The 25,832-nt window shown below is 35.4% G+C and overlaps 2 protein-coding genes across 3 annotated transcripts in view; one reads left to right on the top strand and one right to left on the bottom strand.

The window, feature by feature from the left end:
- Window positions 1–10: 10 nt before the first annotated feature.
- On the top strand, window positions 11–3,549 carry LOC109857968 (E3 ubiquitin-protein ligase RAD18-like). Of its 2 annotated transcripts, XM_020434790.1 has the most exons (7): window positions 11–453; window positions 558–636; window positions 714–1,257; window positions 1,621–1,873; window positions 1,962–2,022; window positions 2,110–2,733; window positions 2,892–3,549. In XM_020434790.1, the coding sequence occupies exons 1-7, from the start codon at window positions 424–426 to the stop codon at window positions 3,257–3,259; spliced, it is 1,959 nt and encodes a 652-aa protein (XP_020290379.1). In that variant the 5' UTR covers window positions 11–423; the 3' UTR covers window positions 3,260–3,549. The 2 variants fall into 2 exon arrangements, with proteins under 2 accessions (XP_020290379.1, XP_020290388.1); XM_020434799.1 differs by lacking the exon at window positions 11–453 and having other exon boundaries at window positions 733–1,257.
- A 357-nt stretch (window positions 3,550–3,906) lies between these two features.
- Window positions 3,907–25,832, bottom strand: part of LOC109857944 — a 69,053-nt gene continuing 47,127 nt past the window's right edge. The window contains exons 2-12 of the mRNA XM_020434743.1: window positions 23,011–23,470; window positions 18,846–19,079; window positions 17,912–18,387; window positions 9,310–9,503; window positions 8,549–8,716; window positions 8,012–8,337; window positions 7,600–7,766; window positions 6,834–7,442; window positions 6,033–6,211; window positions 5,773–5,922; window positions 3,907–5,676 (exon numbers count right to left, since the gene is read on the bottom strand). Coding sequence (XP_020290332.1) covers window positions 5,557–5,676; window positions 5,773–5,922; window positions 6,033–6,211; window positions 6,834–7,442; window positions 7,600–7,766; window positions 8,012–8,337; window positions 8,549–8,716; window positions 9,310–9,503; window positions 17,912–18,387; window positions 18,846–19,079; window positions 23,011–23,470 — 3,083 coding nt within the window. The 3' untranslated portion in view covers window positions 3,907–5,556. The remainder of the gene's footprint in view (window positions 5,677–5,772; window positions 5,923–6,032; window positions 6,212–6,833; window positions 7,443–7,599; window positions 7,767–8,011; window positions 8,338–8,548; window positions 8,717–9,309; window positions 9,504–17,911; window positions 18,388–18,845; window positions 19,080–23,010; window positions 23,471–25,832) is intronic.

Raw genomic sequence — 25,832 nt, 5'->3', positions numbered from 1 at the left:
TATATATATAATACTGGTGACACTGGCAAGGACCACGTGACGACCTATTAGTTATTGGCCCAAACTCAGAGTGCGCTGTTCAATGTCGTCTACGGTCAGATCTCCCGACTAGCAGTCCATATTTATATAGTCAAAGGTTCCAAAATCTTACCTTGGGAACCGAAAACTATAGTACACGTGACGTAAAATATAGCATTTTAGTAACCAAAGTAGGATTTTGGAACGTACCCCTGAATACACCCAATGACGCTTGTGTGCAAACGAATGGTGTTCCCGAACGCAGATTTACATATAGTCAAAATTAAAAACATAATAAACCGATCGTAATTTTCTTCTCATCTTTGCTGTTTTGTAACTTATATATTGAAAAAGTGTAAACGGAAGTTGGAAGCACGTCAAACAATAATTAAATAAAAGGCAATTATGTGGCCAAAAGAATACATGGAGTTCCAGGTGATAAAAACATTTTGTTGTGTTATATAGCTCTATATATATAAAAAAAAAAAAATAATGTGAATCGAAAACAATAGATTTTGGTACTATATATTGTATTTTAGCGTATTGATGAATTATTACAATGTGGGATATGTTATGAATATATGGATACCAGTATGATAACTAAGTGTTCACATAATTGTGAGTATTCTTTTGAAATCATTTTATCATTATACATGTATGAAATCTATATATATAATATATTAAATTAATTTTAGATTGCTCTTTGTGTATTAGAAAATATCTGTATTATAAAACACAATGTCCAATTTGCTTTGAAAATACCTTTGAGAAAGATTTACAAAAGAACAAAGTTTTGGATGAAATTATTACTCACTTTGTAAATGTTAAGAAGAAACTTATGAAAATATCTCATCAAGACAAATTATTAAAAAATACTGTACAAAATACAACTTCTGAACTAATGTGTTCTTCAAGCAATTCAGAATATGATAAAATAGAAAGTATCGAAGACACAAGTAAAACATTACTTAAAAATTCTGATAGTCCAGTTCTTATAACTAATAACACTACACCTCATAAACGAAAGGATTATCAGACAAATATATTGACTCCTAGTACTAGTACAGAACGTAAAATATCGTCATTTTTTACACCAAAGAGTAGTAAAAGTTTAAGAAATGACGAAAATCATGAAAAGGTAATATGTCCAGTTTGTAAAGTAAATGTGTGTGAAACAAATATTAATAAACATTTGGATGATTGTTTAAAAAGGGAAAATGCAAAAGCTCAACCTAAAAAGTAAGTATATGACATTATTTTGTTGAAAGCTTTTAGAGGAAATTCTTATATAAATTGTTAGATGTCTGTGAGAAATCCAGATTCAACTTCTAACCAAGATGTTTTTTTTTGCAATGAAGGCTTTTTACATTTTATAATGAGATATGAGATGGAAATCAAACATTCTGTACAAATTGAATATTTTTGAATTACATTTCATTTAAATTTCAATGTGTATTAGTTTACACATTACAAAAAAATTATATTTATTTGCACATACATTCAGCATTTTAGCTCATATCAACCTCAATATTTAGTTGAATACAATTTGTAATATTTCAATACATGTTTAAGAAATGTCTTTGAATACTTGTTTATTTGTAGAAATGAACCAAAATTGAAACCACTGCCAAAGCTAGTATTTTGTTTAATGAAAGATAGTGAAATTAAGAAAAAGCTAAAACAATTCGGCTTGTCGACTCAAGGAGACAGAAGAATGTTAGAAAAAAGATTGAATAAATATACTATTTATTATAATGCAGAACGTGATAAAGTAAATCCGAGGCCAATATCAGAGATAATTAAACAACTTGAAGAAGAAGAGAATATAGAAAAAAAAGCAAACATCTCATCACATGTAAGTGTATTATATCATGAATAATTATTATCAATCATTTACAAAGTAACGTAATGATTTTTGTATGTTAATATATTAAATTTTATAGAAATTGAACATTAACAGATGTACAGAACATAATATTATAGAGCAACAGAGAAAAAAATATTGTAAGTACATCCATGTGTGAATGATTTATAATAATTAGAATATATATATATATACATATATATATATAATTTACACTTTATTTTTAGTGGCTGAAAACAGAGATAATTTTGATAAAATAATTGCAAAAATAAAACCTTCAAAAAAATTACCTGTTCGACGTAATATGTTTAGCAAAGAATATTCTAACATTTCCCATAATAATAACATTACAGAAACAAAGTCAAGTAATAATTCTATAGATCCTAAAGATTTTGTAATAACTGAGTTATCTTCTAATTCTTCCGATTTTACTAATTCTACTAATCAAAGTTTATTAAATCATAAAACTTCAAATCGTGCTTGTAGCTCAGATTTAGAAACTTCTATTGTAAAAACAGAAAAAGTAGGAATTGAAGAAATGTCATTTTTCAAAAGAGCTGAAATACAAGAAGAGATAATTTGTACTAATCAGTCAAGAGATAATATTTTGAAACATGAAATAGACAGTAATATAAAAAAATCAATTGACTATACTGAAATCGAACCGGAGTATAAACAAGGAAGTATATTGTCTATGAAGAAAAGTAGAAGTGACATTAAATGTAGTCTAGACAAAAGAGTCGCAAATTCGGAACATACGGATGAGAGACAGAAAGATCTATCCAATAAAGATTTGTATGAAGATGTATGTATAATAGAGGACAATGTCGGTAATATTCAGGATGATTATGGTAAATAACTTGTAATATTAATAGCTATTTTTTTCGTTTTAGAATTGTGATAAAAATCTATATATATACACACAAATATAAAGTTATAAATAATTCTAGAGTTTTTTTTGTTTTTCTCAAAGTAGTGAAACTTTTAATAAAACAGTCACTTTTTACAGATAGCGTAAAGCAAACTCAGTTGCGTAATACACAAGAATCTAATTGCACAAAAAGCGAGAAAGAAAATCTAGAGTCAAGAGATGAAGATGTAAAAACTTGTGCATTTAGAAAACGTGAGCGTGAAGTGATGCTTACGTCAAATGACGAAGAAAAATATGAAAATAAGTCCACTGCCAAGAAATTAACTAAACTCCATTCGAGATTCTGTCTTAGCGAAGCTAAGAATAACAATGAAACTTTTGCATGGGATGAAGAAAATTCCCATGCAAAATCCCAAAGCCAAAAGAAACAATCACGTGTAACTCGTGCAAAAAATAGATCTACTTTTGCAAAAAAGTCTGTTAGATTGAAAAGCAAAACTTCGTAGAAATTTGTTCAAATAAAAAGTAAAAATCAGTAAAGTAAACAAAATAAGTTAACTTTAAAATAGTAAAACTATAGAAATAAATGAGAAACATTGAAGTTTCCTGAACAGTAGATCTATGATTATAATTTTACATTGTTTTATATGGAATTGTATATATAAGTTTTCTATCATGTGCATATATAGTGCCTTTAATATAAAAAGAAATGTACAATATTTCTCTATAGGTAATGTAAAACATTAATGTAAAACATTAACGATATGTGAGATTAAAAGCAGAATATATATTAATAGTATTAGTATTATTTATTTCCTTTTTTCTTCTTTTATTAAAGAAATGAGTTTTATTAAACACAAACTTTTATTTACTATATCAAAAAAAGGAGAACAATAGTGATGAATCAATTGACGCACAGATTTCAATAAACTTACATATATTTCAGATATTTATATTGACACTAACAATAATTTAATAATCTTAAGAGATAATGTCAAACACTAACAAAATATAACTGCTCGTCTTTAACGATCATTTTTACATTTTACAATAAAATGTGTCTTTGATGTTACACAACTTTGATATTAATTTACACTTTGGTATCGATTTATATACAATTATATAGCTATATAATATTATGTTTAACCTTATGTACATCTTATAACATTTTAAAATATTCTGATGCTCTCATTCTATAATTTATTTACAAGCGCTCTCTCTTTCTCTATAATTCTCAACGACTATCATTTCACTAAGAGTTTAAAGGTAACAGCCTCGAAAAAACGCGATATTATATCAAGGCAAAAGGTAGGCAATTGTAAAAGGCCAATTCTCTTCTACTTAATTAAGAAAAAAGTTTTGAAAATAGATTATCTGTTTTATTTAAATAAAGATTTCTCTAGTGAGTTCTTTTTCTATCACAATATATTTTAAGTAGAACATCAACGACTGCTGTTAATTACAAATGGACAAAGCTAAAATGTAAAGTTTATAGCACGACGAATTTTATTATATAAAGTTAATATTTACATTTATTATTAGGAATTTATTATATTTATTATTTTTATGTATCATTTTTATATATTATATTATTAATTAATTCGCACGCTAATATATGTCAAGCCCCTTCGAAATAAAGTTTATTTTTCACAAAATAAAAATATGAAGTAATGCATGTATAATAAAGGACGTATGTGCAATATGTAAAATGTACCTACTATGTACAAACTCTCAGGCAAGAATTCTTTTTATGCTAATGAACTTTTAAATATAACATCTTTACACTATACGCGCGCGAACACACACACACACACATAGTATATCGCAGCTTTGTATAAATGATCGAGATCGTTTTCTCATGCGAGGGGTAATTAATATTAATACTTTATGTTTTGAGGCTATAATTGTAAATGAACCAAATCTCGTTTTGCAATGTTGTCTTCTGTAATTATATTTTGATTGATCTTTTGATTCTCAAATTCATCCAAGGAATGCATAGACCTGAGCCTTCAAAATTAGAGTGTGTTTCGATTATTCTACAATTACATATTACGCAATTTGCGATTGATATGTCAGATGTCCTTTAGAAATGACAGCTAATAAATTATCACGTTCAAACATATTGCGATTTCAACTAGAGAGAAATAATATCAATTTAAAATGTAAATTACGTCGACAAACTGGGAATTCATGAAATCGGACCTGACAATTCACGCATCTCTCAATTATCTTACTATCAAATATAGTGTTTAACTTTCAGAATAAAGAGTAGATTCTTATATTTTCAAATATTTCAGAATTTCGAATATGTCAGAACATTTGCGAGTTTTTACCGTGTCATTCTTCTCGATAATAGTCTTTTGTGATCGAATACAATACTAAAAAGAAAATTCCCTTATCCAGCTGGAAGCGCGCGCCGCGCGTCCGCACTGCTTTTTTCTCGTAGAATAAGATTATCTTGTGAAGATAGGTCTCTTGTGAAGATGATTTTTCGCCATTGACAGTGAGTGATTCGTTTTTTCTTCCAATTCTTGATAAATCCACTGATTGATGACACTTGTTATATCATCGTGTCTTTTATCTCTAATCACATTACAAAATCACGCTTTTTAATTTTCTATTGTTATCTTAATAACGAGATTTTGTTGAAAAAAAAAAAAAATCAGCGCCTCTACGTTTGATTTTATAGTAAATTTCTGTATGTAATAACTGCATAAGATCCACTATTGTTCTTAATAAGGAAGATGCTGATTAGAACATTATTTTTATTGATTTCCTATTTAAATCACGCACTGGACTAGTGTCACGTTACATTCTCCCGTTTGGATCTTCTCATCACTGTGATACCTATTGAGCCCCGTATCTTGCGCAGCAGATCTATTATGTCTGCCGTCGACATGTGTTCCACACTTTCTTCATTAACCTGGCGGTAGAAGAAACAAGAAATTGTATGTATATATGTTCTATAAGAAGAAGAAATACTTATAAGAGAGTGAAAAACGCGTAGTTGAAAACTCACCATCAACAACACGTCACCCTGCTTTAATCTGCCATCCTTGGCTGCGACGCTATCTGGGTGTACGACCGATATCACCGTACGTTTCCCTTCCGGTTGCAGGCTGAATCCCAACCGGCTGTTCCACCCTCGCGTCAGTTCTACCATGAACACCTGCAACAGCGAATACAAATTGCGCAACATTGCGATGCGATGTTTTGCAATCATACGCATGACATGTGTAATTTGACTATATAAAGTCGCGATACGATAAAGGGACCAACCTCACTGCCTTGTTCATGATCTTTTGTAGGAGCTACTGAATCAGTGGTATCTTTTCCAGTATCTTCTTGATCGTATTCCGCGTCTTGATCTTCCACTTCGTCATTCGGAGCAAACATCACACCCTTCCACTTCAACAACCCTTTACTGCCACCAGGATCGTCTGTTCCCAAGACCTTTCCTGCGCGACGCAACAAAACACCGAGTTTATCGGAATGGAAATAATACTGATTGACGCCCGCGCGAATCGGTTGCCTGTTTTTACAGCGACGTGACTGTGTGTTATCTTATCTTTCTTTTCTCCTTCTCTCTGCCACGACAATACTGACAATACTGACGTAACTTGCACCACCAAATCGTACATGCAATTTTACCAACGTGAGAATTAATTACGAAAAGTTTTATTTTGTTTTAAATCTATAATGTTAAAAAAAAAAAGTAAAAAGAAAGCGCATGATACATTAATGATATATTCATGAATTTATTAAAATAAATGCACAATTAGAAAACAAAAAAGCTTTTCAATAATAGCTTGCACGCACGTAAAAAATTAAATATTTATAACAAAACAAATCTCAATATATACCTCAATCATATAATACTTGATCTGAATAAAATATTGAATCGAGTATTATGTAAATGTAAAAGTTTATCGAGTTTATTCAAATAATCGATTTAAATATTGAATATATAAGTGAATCAATCAACAAAAATCACACTACTCGATCAAACTCTGTAATCTCATAGATTTACCAAGTCAATAAAGAAAAACTGAAGAGAAAAGAACAAACGCAAATAATTACCTGGTATGTCTTGATCGCTGGAGTGTGTGACTTTGCTTTTGGATGCAGTCGGATCGCTGTTGCTGCTGCTGCAAGCCGGATTGGCGCTCTGATAAGCTGGATTCTTGTAGCTGAAGGCTGTGGTACTGCTGCTGCTAGCAGATGAAAGTACCGGCGGCATTGAAGCCGGTTCGGACGGCAAGTCGTTGTCGTGCTCGTCACTCGACATTATTGTCACGCTTTTGTCGTCGCCGTAGCTCGGTTCAGCCAGTCGGCCTCGTTCTGTTTCGGCGAGGATCAAGTCTCCGTTATTGGGATACTCGGTGTCCGAATCGACGCTACAAAATTGGAAGTGCGGCTTGCCTTGTGGTGCCGACAAATCAAGGAAACTCGGTCTGGCCGCTGTCAGATTGTTGGACGTTGACTTTGACTGTAACTTGTCATCATCGTTCTCCTCGTCGCAGACATCGTAAAGTGGCGGCGGGTCGATTATGTCGTTTGCAGATGTGTTTGCCTGAGATTTGGTGATCTGCGTTCGGACGGAGCATTGATCCGAATCCGATGCGGTCTCCGCCTGGCTGGCCGTCGACGACGTTGTTTGCATGTCGCACAGCTTGTCCTCAGGAATTTCTACGACACGGAGGACACTTGTAAGCGAAAACTTTTTTCGTGACATGAGATTGTCGTAGAGATCCAAAAAGATAGTTCTATCCCGCGCGATTTGTCCTACAGTTTTTTATAATTACGCAAAAAGTCCTGTACAAATGTTGCTAATTAATTACGATACCTTGTACAGTCTCAGCAGAAGGAGTACGTGTAGCGAGTCGACGCAGTCTTCGTGGCGAGTTACATGATGCACCAGGGGATTGTTGTTTGCAACTACTAGAACCACTCGATGCGCCAGGTGATAGCTTTCGGACTGCTAAGTCACACAGCATATCCACAGCTTCTTGTCTATCAAAAAATAACATATAGTTATTCTGTTATAAAAACAAGTTCACGTACCGATAATGAGAGAAAAGCAATTTCAGACTTTGAATTTTAAACTCAACAAAAATAAAATAAAATTTTCATCAAAATCAAACTTGTTTCATTTGTTGCTAACTCTCTTTATCTATTGTGGCTCGTTTTAGACTTTTTGTCTTTTATTATTGTTCTTTATATATTTTATACAAGTTCGAATTGAATATTTTAATTACCTCAAACTTGTTCGTGGAGGACGGAGAGGATGATCGGGCTCGGTAGGCGAGAGCGCCGAAACTGGGGTTTGCGCCAAATCGCGGTACAGTCGCAACTTCACCGTCGGCCCGCATTGTCGCAGCAACTGGACGGCTTCTTCGTGACTCATCGGCGACAAAGGTGCTCCATCCACTGCGACGATTTTGTCACCTGGTCGTATTCTGCCGTCGCTCAGTGCCGGCTCGCGCACTAAAGCCCGTACATAATGGCCCAAAGCACTGCTATCCGCTTTCCTCAGAGTAAAGCCAAGACTGCCGCCAACTTTTGTCATCTCGATGTCAAACTCCTGCGTAGACTTATCTATCTTAATTGCGAATCTTTAAACTTTTAACTTAGAGTATAATTTTATATAAGATTTAAAACAATTTAAAAAATTGGATAAAACATTATGTTTGTGGTTTTTGTTTATGTCTCTGAAATAATTCTACTTGGTAAACAATTTTATGTACGTAAATATACGTTCATCGAACGTTGTTCGTTGAAAGAGCGCTACTTACACCGCAGGGTTCGATCTGCAGGGGTGGCAAGGGGTTGAGTAAACGCGGTTCTCGTCTTGCCGGAGGTGGCGGTGGCGCACCCGGTGGCGTTACATTACTATCTCCTGGAAGCCGACACACCACCAACTCGACCGTACTGGGCGTCGTACGCAGAACTTCGAGAGCCTCCTGCAACAAGTAGCATCAAAATAAGATCACGCAGGACTTACTTCTCCCTCCTCCTCCGCGTATCTACATATAATATGTCTTCCAAGTTCGCCAACGGTCGGTATCTTCTTTAAGAGAATGTTACTAACTCTTATCTTATTGTCTTTAGAAGTTGTGTAACATTTATAAAATGTATATGTATGCGTTATGCATAGTTTGTAAGTTTTCATTATTTGATTTACTTATGTAATAAAAGAAAAATTTCGTTTTTCTGCACGTTTTTAACACTAGATATACCAGCTATTTAAATATACCTATTAAAAAATACAAAAAATATATTTGTTACGAATATATATAAAGTAACATTAAGTTCATAAAATGTATTCTCTACTTATAGCTACAAAAGTCATAACATCATTTCGGAAAGCAAATNAACATTAAGTTCATAAAATGTATTCTCTACTTATAGCTACAAAAGTCATAACATCATTTCGGAAAGCAAATGTTACATGCAGTAGGAATTTTGAATTGAAATTGCACGACCAGTCAAAATGACTGGTCTGGTAAATCTAGTGTTAATGTTCAATTAATTAAGTTAATTAAAAATTACTCACGTAATTTGTGAGACCGGTCAGCGGGATTCCATTAGCAGCCAATAGTATGTCGCCAGTTTGAAGTTTATTGGACAAGGCGGCGGGTTGTTGGGGGAAGAGCCTCTTCACTCTGACGGGTCCTGCAGTACCGCCACCGGAAAGACTTAGACCGAGACCGCGACTGCTTTTCTGCAGCGTTACTCGGAATGTACTCTCTGCAAAGTAATTTAAACTAAATTATTTTTTTACCGTAATTGCAAACCGCCTCTTGAGAGGCGTCATGTTCTGCTAAGAATATTTCGTTTATCTGTTTTACGTGGCTCGCGCGCGTGCAATTGTCGAAACTCAAACATAATAATACTGAACGCTCGAGTAGCTGAAATATCCGACACTTTGCAGCTTATATAAACTATAATAAAAAATACTCATCTAAAAATTTATTATATACACAATATATTAAAAAATATCAAAGGTTATATTATTATAAACGATTATGACGTCGATTATGACGCGTATAAAAAATATAAAATCGAGAATTGAAAATTACAAAGTCTGGAGTGTGTTGTGTACTTGTAATGATCACAACTTGGTCACTTTCGCTGAAATGACGAATTAATATTTGAGCTACAACACAGGAACAATTACTTTCTGTCGCGGTATCCTACGCCACGGTGCGATGTACTACATGCATATTTCAAGCCTTGCAGTAACTTTTGCGGAATGAGTTCTGTCGGCTATAATTTTCGTAACATTTGTCCAGAAACCGTGTTTCCGAAATATGCGTAAACATGCGAGCGCTCTCAGTGTGTGTGTATGTAATGTGTAATACTATATTGTTAGCGTTTCAACATCAACATATATATTTGCCGACAATTGTACGTATTTACACAGACGTGATTATTTTTTGATTTCGGAACTTTGATGCAACTATGTCACGTGCTATGTTCGCATCAAGTTAATGTTTAATAGCCGAAGTATCGGTATTGCAGAACGTCAGGCCAGCACCCCAATCGAAGTAATGAAAACAACCGCATCAACTAATATAGAAGTTTCTAATAGAACATACCTATGATGCAATGCATCAGAAGTTTGAAGCGACATATTATATAAAGTAACAAATTTTGTGTGTAAATAGTAATTAGTGTCAATTAAAAAACAATTAAGACTTTTTCTATTATCGATATTTTGTATTAAGACATGCTTTCCTATCTCTGTTTTCATTTTTTTTATTAATTTAAAATCAGTCGCTTTCAGTATTGGTTTAAACAGTAATATAAATTGAAATTTGTCAAAGTCGGTGTGACCGCATATCTTTATTTAAAATAGTCCAAACAACTTGTTACTTGGCAAAACTAACTCGTGAGCTATGTAGATATGGTTTTTGAATTTTCACAAAAAATTACGTGCGGCATCTGAGCGGCTAAAAATCTTGTCAAAGTTTTCAAGTTCATGACTCGTAAAATGGCGATTCGAAAGTGTTTTATGCGAAAATCAATGTGAAAACGACTTCCACAGCTCGAAATGACCCACCTTCCACCGGATATTGACCCGATCTAGCCAACATATTGCGCGTATTGTTCACTTTGTTCACTTTGCTCGCTATTCAAATTCGCTCCCTCCCTCATTCGTCACCTTACAAAAGAGTAATTTACGTTTGCCGCATTATTGTCTGGAGTCATACAGTGTCACTTCTTCCGAAAGAGAGACTGAGGCCCCATTGTTAAAATCGCTTCGAAATTGCAGGACAGTTTCTCATTCAATGGATTCCCCTGATCGTTTGCTAAACGCCTCGTGAAATTGGACGGCCGATTTTACGGAAGTGACAATTTTCCTGTATGCTACGCACACGTGTAAATACATTGTTCCATTGTACACGATTGTTACATTTAAAATCGTGCTCGCACTGAGCGCGATTAAGGCAGCTACTTTACTTAGGAAACTGCTAGCCGGAGACACATTACACAAAAACATTTTCAAATTAGCTTTGATTAAACAAATTACCAAGATAAATACATGTCTCATTTCTACACATATGAACATTTTGAATCAATTTCAATATGGACATTGTTGCATGATCTTTATTGATAATTTTCTATAAATAAGTTTTTCTCTTATAATAATAAGTTTCTCTTAATTTCAACTCGCGCCGCAGGATATTTTTCGATTACCAAGAATTCTAATCGATTATGTACGAAAGCTTGTCAGAAAATAGTCAATCGTAACCATTTCATTCTTCATGTTGAAAACATCATTAAGCTATTATTATCATCGATCAACAATTGTCGCCACTCTTTGCCCTGCATGTTTTTGTTCGCTCTGGGGACGTTTTCTTCTAACGTAATAAAGAACAAAGATCTTTCTCACCTTGCACAACACAGCAGCTGGACATTGATACCGACGTAATTTTATCCGATCGATATATCGAGTTGAATAGAACAGAAATTAAAAAGCTTGTCGGCGAGTACAGAGTAAATTATAGACAGAAGTAATTATAAAAAGAGCAACAAAAAATCTGAATAAACACGCATAGTGACAACGTATGAATTGAACAAAATGTTGTTTTTGTAAAAAACTTATACGTCGATATTCCATTATTATTCAATGACGTGATTGTCCGAAACAAATGTCACGCGCATTCTGTGAAATATTCGAGACACGATTTATGCCGCTTACAGTTAATGCCATCTGCGCTATAACGCGACTCGATTTATTCGCGTTCCAGTTTGTTGCGTAGATTTTTATTATACAAACGATTATTGCGTGAAATGGCGCGTAGTTGTAAAGTATCTGACCGCACCGATTATAAACTATCGTGTATGTCTGTCCAAAAAGAAATTGTTGCAACCGCATACAACGGTTTTTGTGAAAAGCGTAAAAGCGGTGCAGCGGAATATAACGAGGACGACGCGGCGGTGAGACATTAAACCGCAATAACGCGATCGCCATCAATTCGGCTATAGATTATCCAAGAGGGCTGAGAGAACACGCGGTCAAACCTAGAAGTTCCGTCCGCCGATCGGAAATCCGGCTGAGTGTTCCATTGACCTGCTCTTCACAGCGCGGTTGATACACGTTTTTTGTTATCGTATATTCTATAATGCGCTTTATTGAAACACATCAGAAGAGCGACGACGAGACAGGATCGAAAGAGTATTCGTGCAAACTTATAAAATCGCTGACTTTAAGTTGTAATAATAAACGAGAACCGTGACGATGAGTTGGTAATAGAGCAAACAACGACTTCAACTTAATTTGACGAATTATGCTCTGTTAATTTATAATATTTCTGTAAGGATTATCTCCAATTGAGTGAAATCCATAAATCCATCTCCGAAAAATCTATTCTTTATGAAAATGAACAAACAATCTGTCACTAAAGTGCCGAAATTATCATATTGATCGATCGTTATTTGTGAGAAGTTATACTTCGAAGAACCATTTACAAATTTTATAGCATCCTTTCAAAGAGAAAGATTCTAGTTTGCCGTAGAGTTTTCAGTTACGCAAGCTTTTATTTCGAAGAGCTCTGCTTCGTTCAAGGAATGCGCTAGCCAAGAAAATCTGCAGAAAATGACTAAGAACGTGTGAAGAATTAAAAATAAAGTCGACTAAATGTTCGCGAAAAATTGATGTGACTGTTTCTCACGTTTTTCTTTTGTACCGAATGAAATATCAGAGAGCGCATTTATCGTGCACGTTTATTACTGATTTCTTAAAGACGAGAAAATCCACGGCACGCGATCGCGATTAACAACGATCTCCTTTTAGGGCGAGGCGTTTCGCGCGCATAAACGGCTGGTCGCTATCGACTCGAATAATGCAATACGTGGGAGCATTAAACTACAATAACGCGATCGCCATCAGTCCAGCTATGGATTACGACGACCAAGAAGAAGCAGGAAAGCAGTCGTAATACTTTCCGAAACTCCTGAATGTTTGTGCCGACGGTTTTTGCGTGAAAGAAATCGAACGTCCTTTATGTTCCTCATTTCGCATAAATAAGCAGAGATATGCAAGATATATGAGTTGCACAAATTTCAAGATTGTGAATGTTAATGTGATCTTGGTAGTTAAAAAAAACTATCAAGTGAAGGCAGTGAAAAATGAATAACTGCTTCTTTTGAAAGTTTGTAAAGTAAAATCTTAAATAGAGGAAAAAATCTTTTGTTCACACATTACAATATTTCGCTAACTTTTATATTTTTTTTATAATGCTTGTAAGATTGTATTGTTTATTTAAATTTTTTGTGTAATTCGCCCTGACGTCATTCCTGGTATAGCAACAACCTGTCGGGAATTATCTGGTAGCCAATTCGACGCGGTGGCGTGCACGCTATCCCAGTCGAGTCGAAGAACCGAAATTTCCCTACCGTGCAACAGCACATCCGGAACGCCCGACGAGGGCCTAGCATTAGCTAGGCAATCGGTCGACGAAATTATTCATGCTGTGGCATGCTATGAGGCTACGTACCACGCCACGCGATGTACCCCGGCGTCGGCAGACTTCCTGACAAATTACGATCGCCACGCGCACGAAGCAAGGGTCGTCGATCGGAAATTACTTTCGTGCTGGGGATGAGGTAGGCATTACGAACCAAGTTCCGGTATTTTTAAATATGTTCCGCGCGGAAGACGATCGAGTCGCAAAACGCAAAATAGATTATAAATTGAAAATATGTCAACTTTGGCTTAAATTGTTGCTACATTTAATTAAATATATATTATGTTTCTTGTTTTTCTTATATAGTAGTTAGTAATTAATTATCATCCAAGTTAAACAATTATTACAATTTTTTTCTTGTGTAGAAAGAATAAACGTTATAATATTTATGAATTGTTACGTAAATGTCTATAGTAATTTTTGTCTTCAAAGATTTAAACATGAACGGGCAATAAAAAAAAAAGTGATTTTCTTGTGCTATGAGGATTTCTGTGGATAAACTGAGATAAGAGAAGATCTGTATATCCATTCTCTTCGAAAGATAAGTCGTCTTCCTTTTTTATCCCTTCATTAACATTCAACGCGTTATCGCTTTTCTTTGTTTTTACCGGAAAGAGGGGAAGTTATTAGATCAATTAGGGACGTACAGGCACAATGTGCAAAAGTTGCAAGAATTGTAAAGATTGTAAAGTTTTACCTTCTTCCTTAAATGTGTTGTGCGATCGAATGGGCCGAAAGTTCTTATCGGAAACTTTTGTGCACGCGAAAATGTTGTCTTACGATTTCAATTTTCAGAATCATTACATTCACGAATAGCATAGAAAGTACATAATTGTTTCAAATAAAAAAAAGAAACAGATTTTATATAGTGATATTTTATTCACATATATACCAAATCTGTAATAAATTAATATGAAATCATACATATAGCGATTTTTTTCTAACTATTTAAATGTATTACGCGAGAAAAATCTTATGCAACATGATATATTTAAATTTAGATTTTCTTATAAAAAATCACGGACGTTTGTTCTATACTAAAGTGAGTCATATTCTATATCCTATATCAATTAAACCAATAGATATAATAAACAAATAAATCATAGAGTAAAATAGAAATAAAATGACATGAAAAATAATAACAAAAAATGAAATAAATATTGAACAAAAATATTTTTCGAAAAAATAGTCCAGTGTGTCCCAAAAATACTGTCAATTATTTGAACTTTTGCATTACGGTCAGTTGATCGTAACATCTTGTACAAAATTATCTGCAAAGCTCATCCTATAACCCGCTTGCGGAAAACGTGCAAGAATACACGCTGAAACCGGGAAACAATATAGCCAATATTCTCGTCCTCGATCGACGTCCCGACAACTCGCGCCTCAACAAATAGGTCAATAGGTGAGACGCATGGAACACGTACGTCGAAGTGACCTAGTTCGGAATAAGGTGAGAGCGGTTGTGCAACGGCCGCTGCGATCAATAGCGCATTCTTGACTTAGAAAACTTACAATGTCAGCGTTGGAAAGAAGTAAGGCGGTACCGCAAAGTGGGTGAGCGAGATGATTCGCGAATTGAACGTCGTTACGACAAGAAAATATCTTTTTGCGGAAAATTCCTTTTTTGTAAAAAGCGAATCTAAAAGTTGAAAGCTACTTTCTCAACGAAACATCGCCAGATCTGGATCAATTTTTCGGCGGAAACTGTGATTTCCGATCATTAAGTTGTCTTTCATTCCGGTAAATCGTAATAATGTCGTTATCGCCGAGTCATATCAAGACTTACTATCAATCTTCCGACAACAACTTTATCTTCAAGACAGACTCTATTCTTTTTGATTCATACGTTCATTCAATCAAAACCGAGTGTCTTTTTTTTATCAACGCCAATGATGTGCAAACAACGAGAGAGAGAGAGAAAGAGAGAGTGATGTGAATTAGTTTCAAATATCTACACTGGATGAAAATAGCCTGCGGAAACTTTAATCGCTCGTCTCAAATTCAACCAACGTTCTACCACAGACATCGAGTTATAGGAAAAGAGTCCTTGACTTTCCCCGACACGGAAACGTGAAATATTTTCCGGTCGGGTGCACGATTCTTTGTAGCGATATACAATGACAAGTATAAACAATCTACACTGCAAATATGGAAACTGTATAACAAGAATTGTACTTGATATGTTTATCGATCCGGCAAGTTTGCCTTTGTTGATTTTTAACACGACGTATGCACACCGTGCGACCGATATATTACACAGTAACCTCGTAATTTTGAAGTCGGCTTCGGATCATACGCCGCAAATGTCCGCACAGAGCACAAACGCGCGACCGTAAAGTTGTTCACAAAGGACCGCATATATTCTGGGTCAGGGTCTCTCAAACTGGATTGTCTCGCTCACCACATTGTGTATATCCGGAACGTGCGCTCAACAATTTCGGAAGATCTCACTATCAACTTGCAATTGTTATTTCGCACCGGTATTCTGCTATCCCGCATTCGACTATATAAACGGGGCTGAACTGTTGAAAAAAGTTTGGGTTTACATTCAACGCAAACCCGAAAGAATGACTGACAATGAGGGAACCGCGTTGTGAAATTCGAAAAAATTTTGTCGCGCGCAAAATAGACATAAACAGCGAAAGTAAGCTTAGAAAACTACGAATAAAGCACGTTACGACGATGAGATATGTCGTGAAACTTCTTACAAGCAGAGTACTACTTTGGACTACTTTATACCTTGAGAACCTCTGCTCCAGGCAGAATATGTACGAACAAGGGTACCATAACTACCACCGCAAAGCTCGCTCGTCAAGCACAACGAACAACAACGGTGACTTGTTAAATCATGTTATTAACATACTAAGGAATGTCTTAGCGTGTCACAGCTGGTTATAAATGCATTCAACGGAGTGAATTAAATTTTTCTGTTGCACCGAGAACTAGAATTTTTCGCCGAAATCGTTAGAATTTATGTCACAATATTTTCGTGTTTCGATTTAATTTATTTTTGGTCTCGAGTTACTTTATTTCATGAAATAAAAACGATCTGTCTCGTATCTTTCTGGTGACAATATTGACTGTTGTTTGGATACAATATATTGACGCGATATTGAATCAAACAAAAATTAAATGCGAAAAATAGCACCGTGTGAAACTGCGCATCTGCTAAGTGCGAAACACGCGTCACGTTGAATTCGCGTGATAATTCAACGAGAGTCACACACGAAGATATAACACTGTGCGCGCTCGTGCGCTGATACTTTCATTATTATGTTAAAGCGAATGTAACAAGATAAAATTATTCGAGAGGACCACATATCAACACTATATATAAACAAATTAACCTTTTCGCTCCGGGGATTTTTCCTTTAAAATTGACCTCGCATTTTAGCTGAAAAAGTTATTAATAACCTGCTACCCCCCCTTCAAAGTTAATTTTGAAGGTCAAAGAAGTAACCAGGATTTTTTTCAATTTTTTTCCTAAATTTAGTGCATTAAATTGACCTTATAAACATCTATTACGTTTGCTTTTCTTGCTGGTCCATATATGGACCAGTCCCGGAGCGAAAAGGTTAATCACGTAAGATAGAACGCGCGTTATTTCTGTATTGATAATTAGACGCGCATTATAACAAAAACTCAGTTTCCTTCTGAATTATTGCGGCAACATTAACACGGAAAGTAACGCGCTGGAATAATTCGTCAGCAGCGTCACTCGGCGAACAGCTCCTTCCGAATGCATGAGATTGAAATTGAAAATATGTAGATTTCACATGCGCAATGGAACAGGCACATTCATGCGAAACGTGCGAACGGTGACGCACTCGCGCGACCGGCTATCGATCAAATCGTTCGATATCGGTCCGATGCCGAAAGTAAATGACCTATTTCGAGAGTTTTCTGCGCGCGTCCAGTATAGATACAATTTTTCAAACGCGATCAACCAGCTCGGACAACATGTGTTACACGTAAAATTAATTTTTTATCTCATGAAACATTTTCAATTATATATTCGACTAATGATAAAAATAGACAAAAGCTCTTTGAGAGATAGTACTTTTGAAAATTTTATTATATACTGTAAGGCGTACAAAAGTAGAGTGTATATAATAGTTGTGGCATAAAAAACACCTGTGAGAAAATAAAACAAAAGAAAAAACATAATTGATCACTTACCGGATGTCACATTTGGAAACGGTTGTTCCGGCAACGACGGTGGATGTTCGTCCTCGGGCGAACGTTCGGACGCGTACCCTTGATCCTGCGGTTCACCGCTCACCAATTTGTTCAGCTTTAAATCAACGCACTTGCCAAACTGCTGCCGATGCTTAATCAGCTCGCAGTCGGGCTTGTGTATCTTCATCAGCAGATCGTCGTCCATATCGGTTGCATTTATTATACACGGCTGCGAGGACGACGAGTTCGACTCGAGACTCTTGCTGCTGTTGTTTCTCGTGTCTTGCTTACGCTTCGGCAAAGTGCCGACAAGATCGAGATCCGAGTTTCGGTGGCATCTGTTCTCCAAGGACACGTTGCTGCGACCGTATCGACTGCCAGAATCGACGAGCACCGTATCGGCGCTGCGATTTCTCTTGACCGAGTCGAAGTTGCCGTGACGACATCGCACCAGATCGAGGTCGCTCTGTTGATACCTGAAACCGTACCGGAGGGATCGCTTGCGGCTGATTTTCCACCGGAGAGAAACTTGCAACCGAAAGCGGCAACCGTCTTGCCGACGAGGATCGACACGAAGATCATTTTCCCTGACTTTACAATATGAGAAGTTATTTGCTCGCGTGCACATCGAGGATGCGGCAAGTTTGAGATTGGGAACTTCAGAGATTGCGCGTGATTAATCGATTAACATGGATTTAAGTCCAAAGAGGGACATTACTGGAATTTTCCAAATTGTCGTTCCTCGATAGTTTTGCGATGAAATGCGAAACGAATTGCGTGTAGGATAATAAATTTCAGCAATTTATTAACGATAATTAAAATTCTGGCGGAGATAAGCGCGCTACGTTGTATGTTCACAACCAACACGTTGATCACATATCACTCCGTGATATGAAAACAAGTTTTTTTACATTATTTTTATACGAGATACTACCTCCAAGGATCATTCTCGTCCAAGGAATCTTGCGATCGATGCTTAACGAGATCCAAAGTACCGGTCGGTCCGCTGTCCGAAAAATGCACCCCTAATGAACGTTTTTTGTGCGGCAACGTGCCGCCGAAGCTGCCGTCAATAGTATCGGACATGATGTTATTGTTATCTCGCTCATCATCATCCAGCACGTCCTTATCGTCCAGGTGATTTGGCAGCGAGCCACAAAATTTGTACCTGTGTGCGAGAATAGATGAATAAATAATTCACCTAATTCTTCAAGTAAGTGAGTAAAAGAGAGAATTATCTTATTGTTAAAAAACAAAATGTAATGTAGTGTAATATATTTGAGTGTGTATATATACACAACACAAGAAGAAAAAAATACAATAACTAAATTACTAAATTAATTATAATAAACGAATAAATTTTCTTTGAAGAATATTATTACACATCTCTGACGTGATGTGTCTCACGCATCGTACTCTGGCGTAAATCTGTTGGTTTTTTCTTCGTTACGTCAAAAATTTGAAGTGTTCAGAAACGTTGTCGAGAAGGAAATTTGCAGTAATTAGACGACAATGTTTCGTATAATAACCCGTCAAACATATATATAGCGTCAAAATTTTGCTAAAAAGTACACTATCATGATTTGCATATTCCGCAACTCGTACCGTTTGCTCGTTACTTTGCATTACACGGTCGACTGATTTTTGGAGTGCGAAATGAGAATTTCGCGTGTTCTCGCGTATGTAACACGAAACGTAAATTCGTTTACGCGTGAAAATTATGCGTGTTTAATCGGGAACCGCGCCATTGTCGTGACGTAATACGCCAACGGCGACAGAAATTGTGAACTCGCAAATAAGAAGAAAACAAAAATATATAAACGATAGGTGTATGAAATGCGTCTGATGCAAAGAGGAAAATTCTGACGCGTTACGGCACGTTCACGTGCTATGTGACATACGTAACACTCGAACAAGGTGAAATCGAGCGTACCGAGATCGAAATATCACTGCGGATGATGCTCGTAAGATATATCGCCACTTTTGTGTGCGCAAAATGTCAATGTATAGAATATAGAAGCACAAGAAGGCAATAGAATGTATAAGCACACACGTATATGTAGAAGTTTTTTACTGGAAATGACAATGAGATTCAAATTTATTTCAATCGTATATAAACGGTGACATAAAGTAATGATGACTATAGAAATATATGACAGACAAGTGACACAACATTTTTATATTGCATAAAATATTTTTCTATTTGTTTCTTTTGCTCAAGAAAAATATATTTTGCGGTTATTATTCTTTTTGTTTCTATTCTATTCTGTTGTAACGAATATACTTTTAAATTATTGAAAGATGAGTCAAAAAACGTGACATAATCGTCGTAACGCGCGTCACGATACACATTTCATATTTACCCGGCAATCGTACTTACGTATCTCATGAAATATCCTACAACACGCGCACCGTACCAGAGACCGCCTACAATAGGCATATGTGAGTATGTATAGGAAACTTTACTAATAATTCGTACATGACATCATCCGCCATAGTCAGGTTTTCACGCCCGGTAGATAGGCGAATGCCTGCCTGCGCAAACTTTCGTGGCATGCATAAGCGCACAAGCGCGCAAAACATTTGACCTTTCACCGGTCTCTCTACTTACGTCGATCTTTTGCGCGCGCGTTGCGGATGTTCCGATATATTTCATCTAAAAATCGCTATTCACTTCCTAGTTATACAACGATATACAAATAACAATCTTGCAAAAAAAATCTTGATAAAACACTGTTATATCAAGTGAGAACAAACATAAAATCGCACAGAGTTGAAGTTTATAGACATTCCATATTAACATACACTTTTTTAATGCTTGTATTTCAGTAATCTCATTACAATTAATTGAAGTATACAATTGATTGAATTTCTCACAAAGTTTAATGTTTTTCCTGTTTATTTTTATTTTTTGAAATGTTTTGAATAAACTTATGCAATTAAAAAATAGTTCTTCAGGTTTTAACAAATGCTAAACGGAATCGCGAGTTCGGTTCCGCGCATTACTCGCGGTGTCGGCTGTTACACAACAGCACTTATGCAAATGAGATCAGGAAGTGCGGACGTCTTTTAATATTCCTCTCCCAACTGCTCTTTTAATCCCCGCGTGCCCTTATCCCTTCCGCCTTTGCACCGTCTCCGTGTAAACGAGGGTTTAATAGAAGCCGCTCAAGTTCAACGACTAGCCGACCCTTAAAGGTAGGTTAAATTATCTCGCGCGGCCCCGGCAACTCGTAAAGATATCAAAAGATGCTATATTTACTGGTGCAACATTGCTCTCGAAGCAAGAAAAAAAAAGAATATTGTTGCGCGTTTAAAATATTATCTTCTCTAAGAATTTAATTAGCACGCGCTCGTTGTATTAGGACTTTATCTCGTCGCGCGAATAATCTCTCAACTAAATATAGCTTCTTGCGGTTCGCACGTTTGCGCAGAGATACCGCCTCTTAATCCTCGATGAAATAATCAAGAAGACGATTGCGCGTCAGAGAGAATAAACCTCAGAAAAAATCCGATCGATTCGCAATCAATCTTAATCGATTCCTTGCGTGAACTCTTGCTATCCCGTATGAATCTTTTTATACGCTTTACTGCCTTACAAAGTCGGTTATCATAATTAGCTTAAGCGGCGCGCTTTGATGGCTCTCCTGAGCATTTAAAAGTATCAAACGAACGATTATTATCAACTAAAACGAAGTATCGGAACACATTTGTAACCATTAACAGAGAAAGAACTCTAATAAAGGCTATCGTTTCACCGCACCACCGTCTTATATTGTAATGTTACAATCAGCGATATTTTGTGGTTTCAAGTTCCTTTCATAACAGCGTTTTATTCAGTAAATTTAAACAAGATTTATTATTATTTATTCTTCTCCTTATTTATTATTATTATTATTATTATTATTATTTATTATTATTACTGTTTAAAAACAACATTTTTTCATACACGGCGCGCAATAACAAACTAATAAAACAGAAGAGATTTTAATAGAAAGAGAGAGACTTTTGTATAAATAATTAATTATGAAAATTGTTCTCTGTTTGCGCAGTTATATTTATATAAATATATATTAATATATATTACATATAATTTATTATTATAATTACTATAATATAAATGTACATACAGTTGATTTTAATTTAACAGTGCCAAATATTAATCCGCGTGCGTGCATTTTAATTTATAATACACATTAACATAATTTACAATTATACTTTACTTCTTTTTTTATTGCATATAATATAGGAATAATATTATATTATATATAATTGTTAGAAAGCAAATATATATATATAACGCAATTAGAGATATAATTTTAAAGAAGTGAGATATAATTAATGAAAATAAGAATGAAAATTTGACTAACAATAACAAATCTTATTATTAACATTATGTTTGAATTTCCATTATATATTTCAGATATTTATAAGTGATCACTAGATTTCTCTGTCAAGAGTAAACTATATCGGCGTAATATAAGCAGTGCCTTAAGAATATCAGACAAGAAATCGATCGTGAATTGACCTCTGGGAGAGTGTTACAACACGACTCTCCCCTGAGCGTTTCACTCGCTTTTCGTGCCGTTCAAAAATTAATAGTGTCTATACACAAGGCTACATTACAAAGAGGATCTAATCTTCTACTGCGGCGCCATAAGAAAAGCGAGCGATTAAAACACCTCGCGCATTTTCCTTTTTCCCTCTTGTCTATAATATTTCATAGTATTTAATCATCTCTCATCTTCGGATTTTTACTGTGCGCATCATCTTTGTATCTGCACAAACGACTTCGATCCACCAATCAAAAATCGGAATTTAATTTATTTTATACATATGCATTAATCTAACTCTTCTTCAAAGAAAATTAAACGCAATGCAAATCAATTATATATTTGCTGTCTTTCTTGTTTCAGTATAAAGTCGCGAGATTAAACTCTTCCAATATTACTTGACAAAAACTAAAAATACCTTAAACGTGATTATTTTCTTTTCAGTGAAAAAAAATTTATGTAAAAAGTTAAGACTGAAAAAGTGGTAAGGCATATAAAATGTTTTTTTCTGATAGTAAATGAATAATAATAAGATGAATAACTAACCTTTCTTTCTGCGCGCTGGAGCAAGGCACTAGTATCTTTCCCATAGTGTTCAGTTTTCCCTTGGGATCACACAGGTTACCGGAAGACTGAGTGCGCCGGCCAGTTAGGCCCTTACCGTTATGTCTGCTCAGATTTGAGCCCATTGTCTGTTCGGTCGTCTGAACTTGATTCGTTTGGTCGTCCTCGTGATGAATCACGGCATTTCCAGGAGTGTTCTCCTTATTCGGCCAATCAAAATATCTATCTACTTGGTCCTTGGCATTAACTCTGTCGAATATCGGCGGTGATAATAACGCCGGCCGATTCCTCTTACCACCGGAAACAATCGGTTGTAACTGAGGCCGATTGTAGCCACGACGACGATTGCTTGTTTGCGGCGACTCTTTATTTACGGACAACCTCTGTACTTTCCAGTTGTCCTGACCGCTGCTGGTGGATGGCACAGTCACCACTTCCTCACCTGCAACCAAAAAGTGATATCGTCGAATTGACTTCAAGAGCTCTTTGTGCATCTAGCTTTTAACTTAACGTAACGCATACATCGCTTAGATTAGATGTTTTATTTTTACTCTCTCTACCGCGCCCGTTGTGTATGTGCGTCTGTGCGAACAAGTATTTGAGTTTGAAGCGGACAACGTTTTGCAGAGGATGTAATGTCGTGCATTCTAACGCAATTATAAGCTATTTTATACACAGCGCAGGATGCGTTTTGTAGCAAAACTCATTTGATTCAAGAACTTAACACGTAACTATTTATTTATTTTATATTTAACTTTTATGACGTTTGCCGTAAGCCACGGTTGAAAAGGAAGACAAAATGCGAAACAGAAACGCGGAAGCTTCCAAGCGACTTTGTGAAATAGAAATATGTTTCAGTGCGTAAGTTTAGCTTTAAAGAAGAAATGTGGTATGTTTTTACCACTGTAGTTCTGAAGTTTATTTTTCTCTTTCTTGCTAGTCTTTGTCAGTTTTACAAGAAGATAAAACAATTGCGAGTGAATTAAGGTCGAACCAGTCTTTAGCAGAACGTAACGAAATTTTATGTCGAAACAAGCAATGATAGCAGTTGTGCAAAACACGATTTCAATTTTTTTTCAATATTTGACTTTTGACCAAGTGGTGTTTTAGAGTGGTAACGTGGCTCACTATTTCAATACTACGCATCCAAATGCAATTTATGACTTTACTCAAAGTGGAGAATCGTGTGTCAAATGATATTGCTAATTTAAGAGAAGTTATTAGTTTCTTCGTATAATTTAATAGACTTTTACTACTAATGTAGTAATGCACGTACTTAGTCTAATTAATACAACACACAGTTGGAAATTAATTAATTTGCGTAATATGTAGTCACATTTACATGAGAAATTCCTTTGTAAATTTCTTTTATGATTTCTTTTGTGAAAGTTAATTTTCTCTTAGTAAAAATACATTTATTTGATTAAAAATCTTGCATTTAATAATTAATTAATTAAAATTGATTATATTCCGTATACAGCGCTAGTACGGATTACAGCTCAAAACACACGTATCAATACGAAACAATCAGCGCTAATTCCGTTCTTGAGCTTTCGCAGCAGTTGCATTCGCGGCTCGCACGGCGTATTCGAGACGCGTTAGTGTTATGTCTATGAAAACCGATTCATAGCCGCATATCCGACGTTCGAGTCACTAATAACTATGGTACACGAGGCTCGTTGCATAACTGTATTATTAATGCGACGAGCATGCATGCACGTGCATCGCTCGCCTCCACGTATCCAGCGAACGGAGCTGGATCGAAATGCGCCAGGCTCGTATCACGGTCGCGTGTTGTGTCTACGAGCGGAAAGTTTTAATTTGACACGAGAGAATCGACGGCAGTCGTCAACGTGTCAAAGAATGGGAACACTACTTGATTACACGATTAATTCCTCGGAGAATTGTGAATTGTGACTCGCTTTCGGCTTGGCAAAAGCGAAATTGATCTCTTTACAGTTGAAATATATGTGCACATTGTAAATAATATAAATGTAACTTTGGACAAACAATATTATAAAAAGAATTACAGTTGAACATTTCTACAAGTTACATTTTATTGCGTATTTCTAGATATTTGTCTGTTTTTTTCAATATTTGAAGTGTGCTAATATTTAATAAAATTGTCTCGTTTTAATTCTCAAGTAACATAGAACACTGACTACTCTGCAATTCGTCGTTCTTTCACAAGCGGTAAATTGACTCAAGAAAAGCGTCGGTCATTAACATACACGAGGAGGAAATGCCTGGGAGTCGTGCTTGTACTTGATTTCTCGCAGGAAAATATTATGTTACAAATTCTACGGGATAACGAGATAATTGATCAGTTCACAAATCGGCAACATCGGATGAATACATTTTGTTCATTTATAAGAAGATTCCACCTTTTTGACGGTGCGTAAAAAAAATTACAAAAGTTTATTAAACTACCTTTTTTATCAGACCAGAAATTAATCAATAAATCTTATAAATATATGTGTGTCTTAAAATCGTATACGCAATATAGATATATTTAATATATTTTCAAAAACGAAGATAAACAACTTTCTCCTAAAAAAGATACTTAGATATAAGTTACTTAAAAATTTTCATTCTATAAGATATGATCTTTTACAAAAACAGTTTATATCAGAAAAATAATTGAAATCTCAACAATAATTTCTCTATCTCCAAATAATCTGACTTTGTAAACATAAATTCCGTGTCGTCTATCTTAACATTTTGTTCACGCATCAAGTATAATTTTCTTTGAACATTTATTCGTAACAACTCTATATATGTATACACAACCTATTCTCAGATAA

The sequence above is a fragment of the Pseudomyrmex gracilis genome, unplaced genomic scaffold (genome assembly GCF_002006095.1).
Source record: "Pseudomyrmex gracilis isolate BER0280 unplaced genomic scaffold, ASM200609v1 scaffold_5, whole genome shotgun sequence".
In the NCBI taxonomy this organism is placed as follows: Eukaryota; Metazoa; Arthropoda; class Insecta; order Hymenoptera; family Formicidae; genus Pseudomyrmex; species Pseudomyrmex gracilis.
This window is presented reverse-complemented; position numbering and strand designations above follow the sequence as displayed.

Coding starts and splice junctions, on each gene's coding strand:
- LOC109857968 (XM_020434790.1), top strand. CDS start 424: ATGTGGCCAAAAGAATACATGGAGTTCCAG. Junction 454..557: donor AAGAATACATGGAGTTCCAG/GTGATAAAAACA, acceptor ATTGTATTTTAG/CGTATTGATGAATTATTACA. Junction 1,874..1,961: donor AAGCAAACATCTCATCACAT/GTAAGTGTATTA, acceptor TAAATTTTATAG/AAATTGAACATTAACAGATG.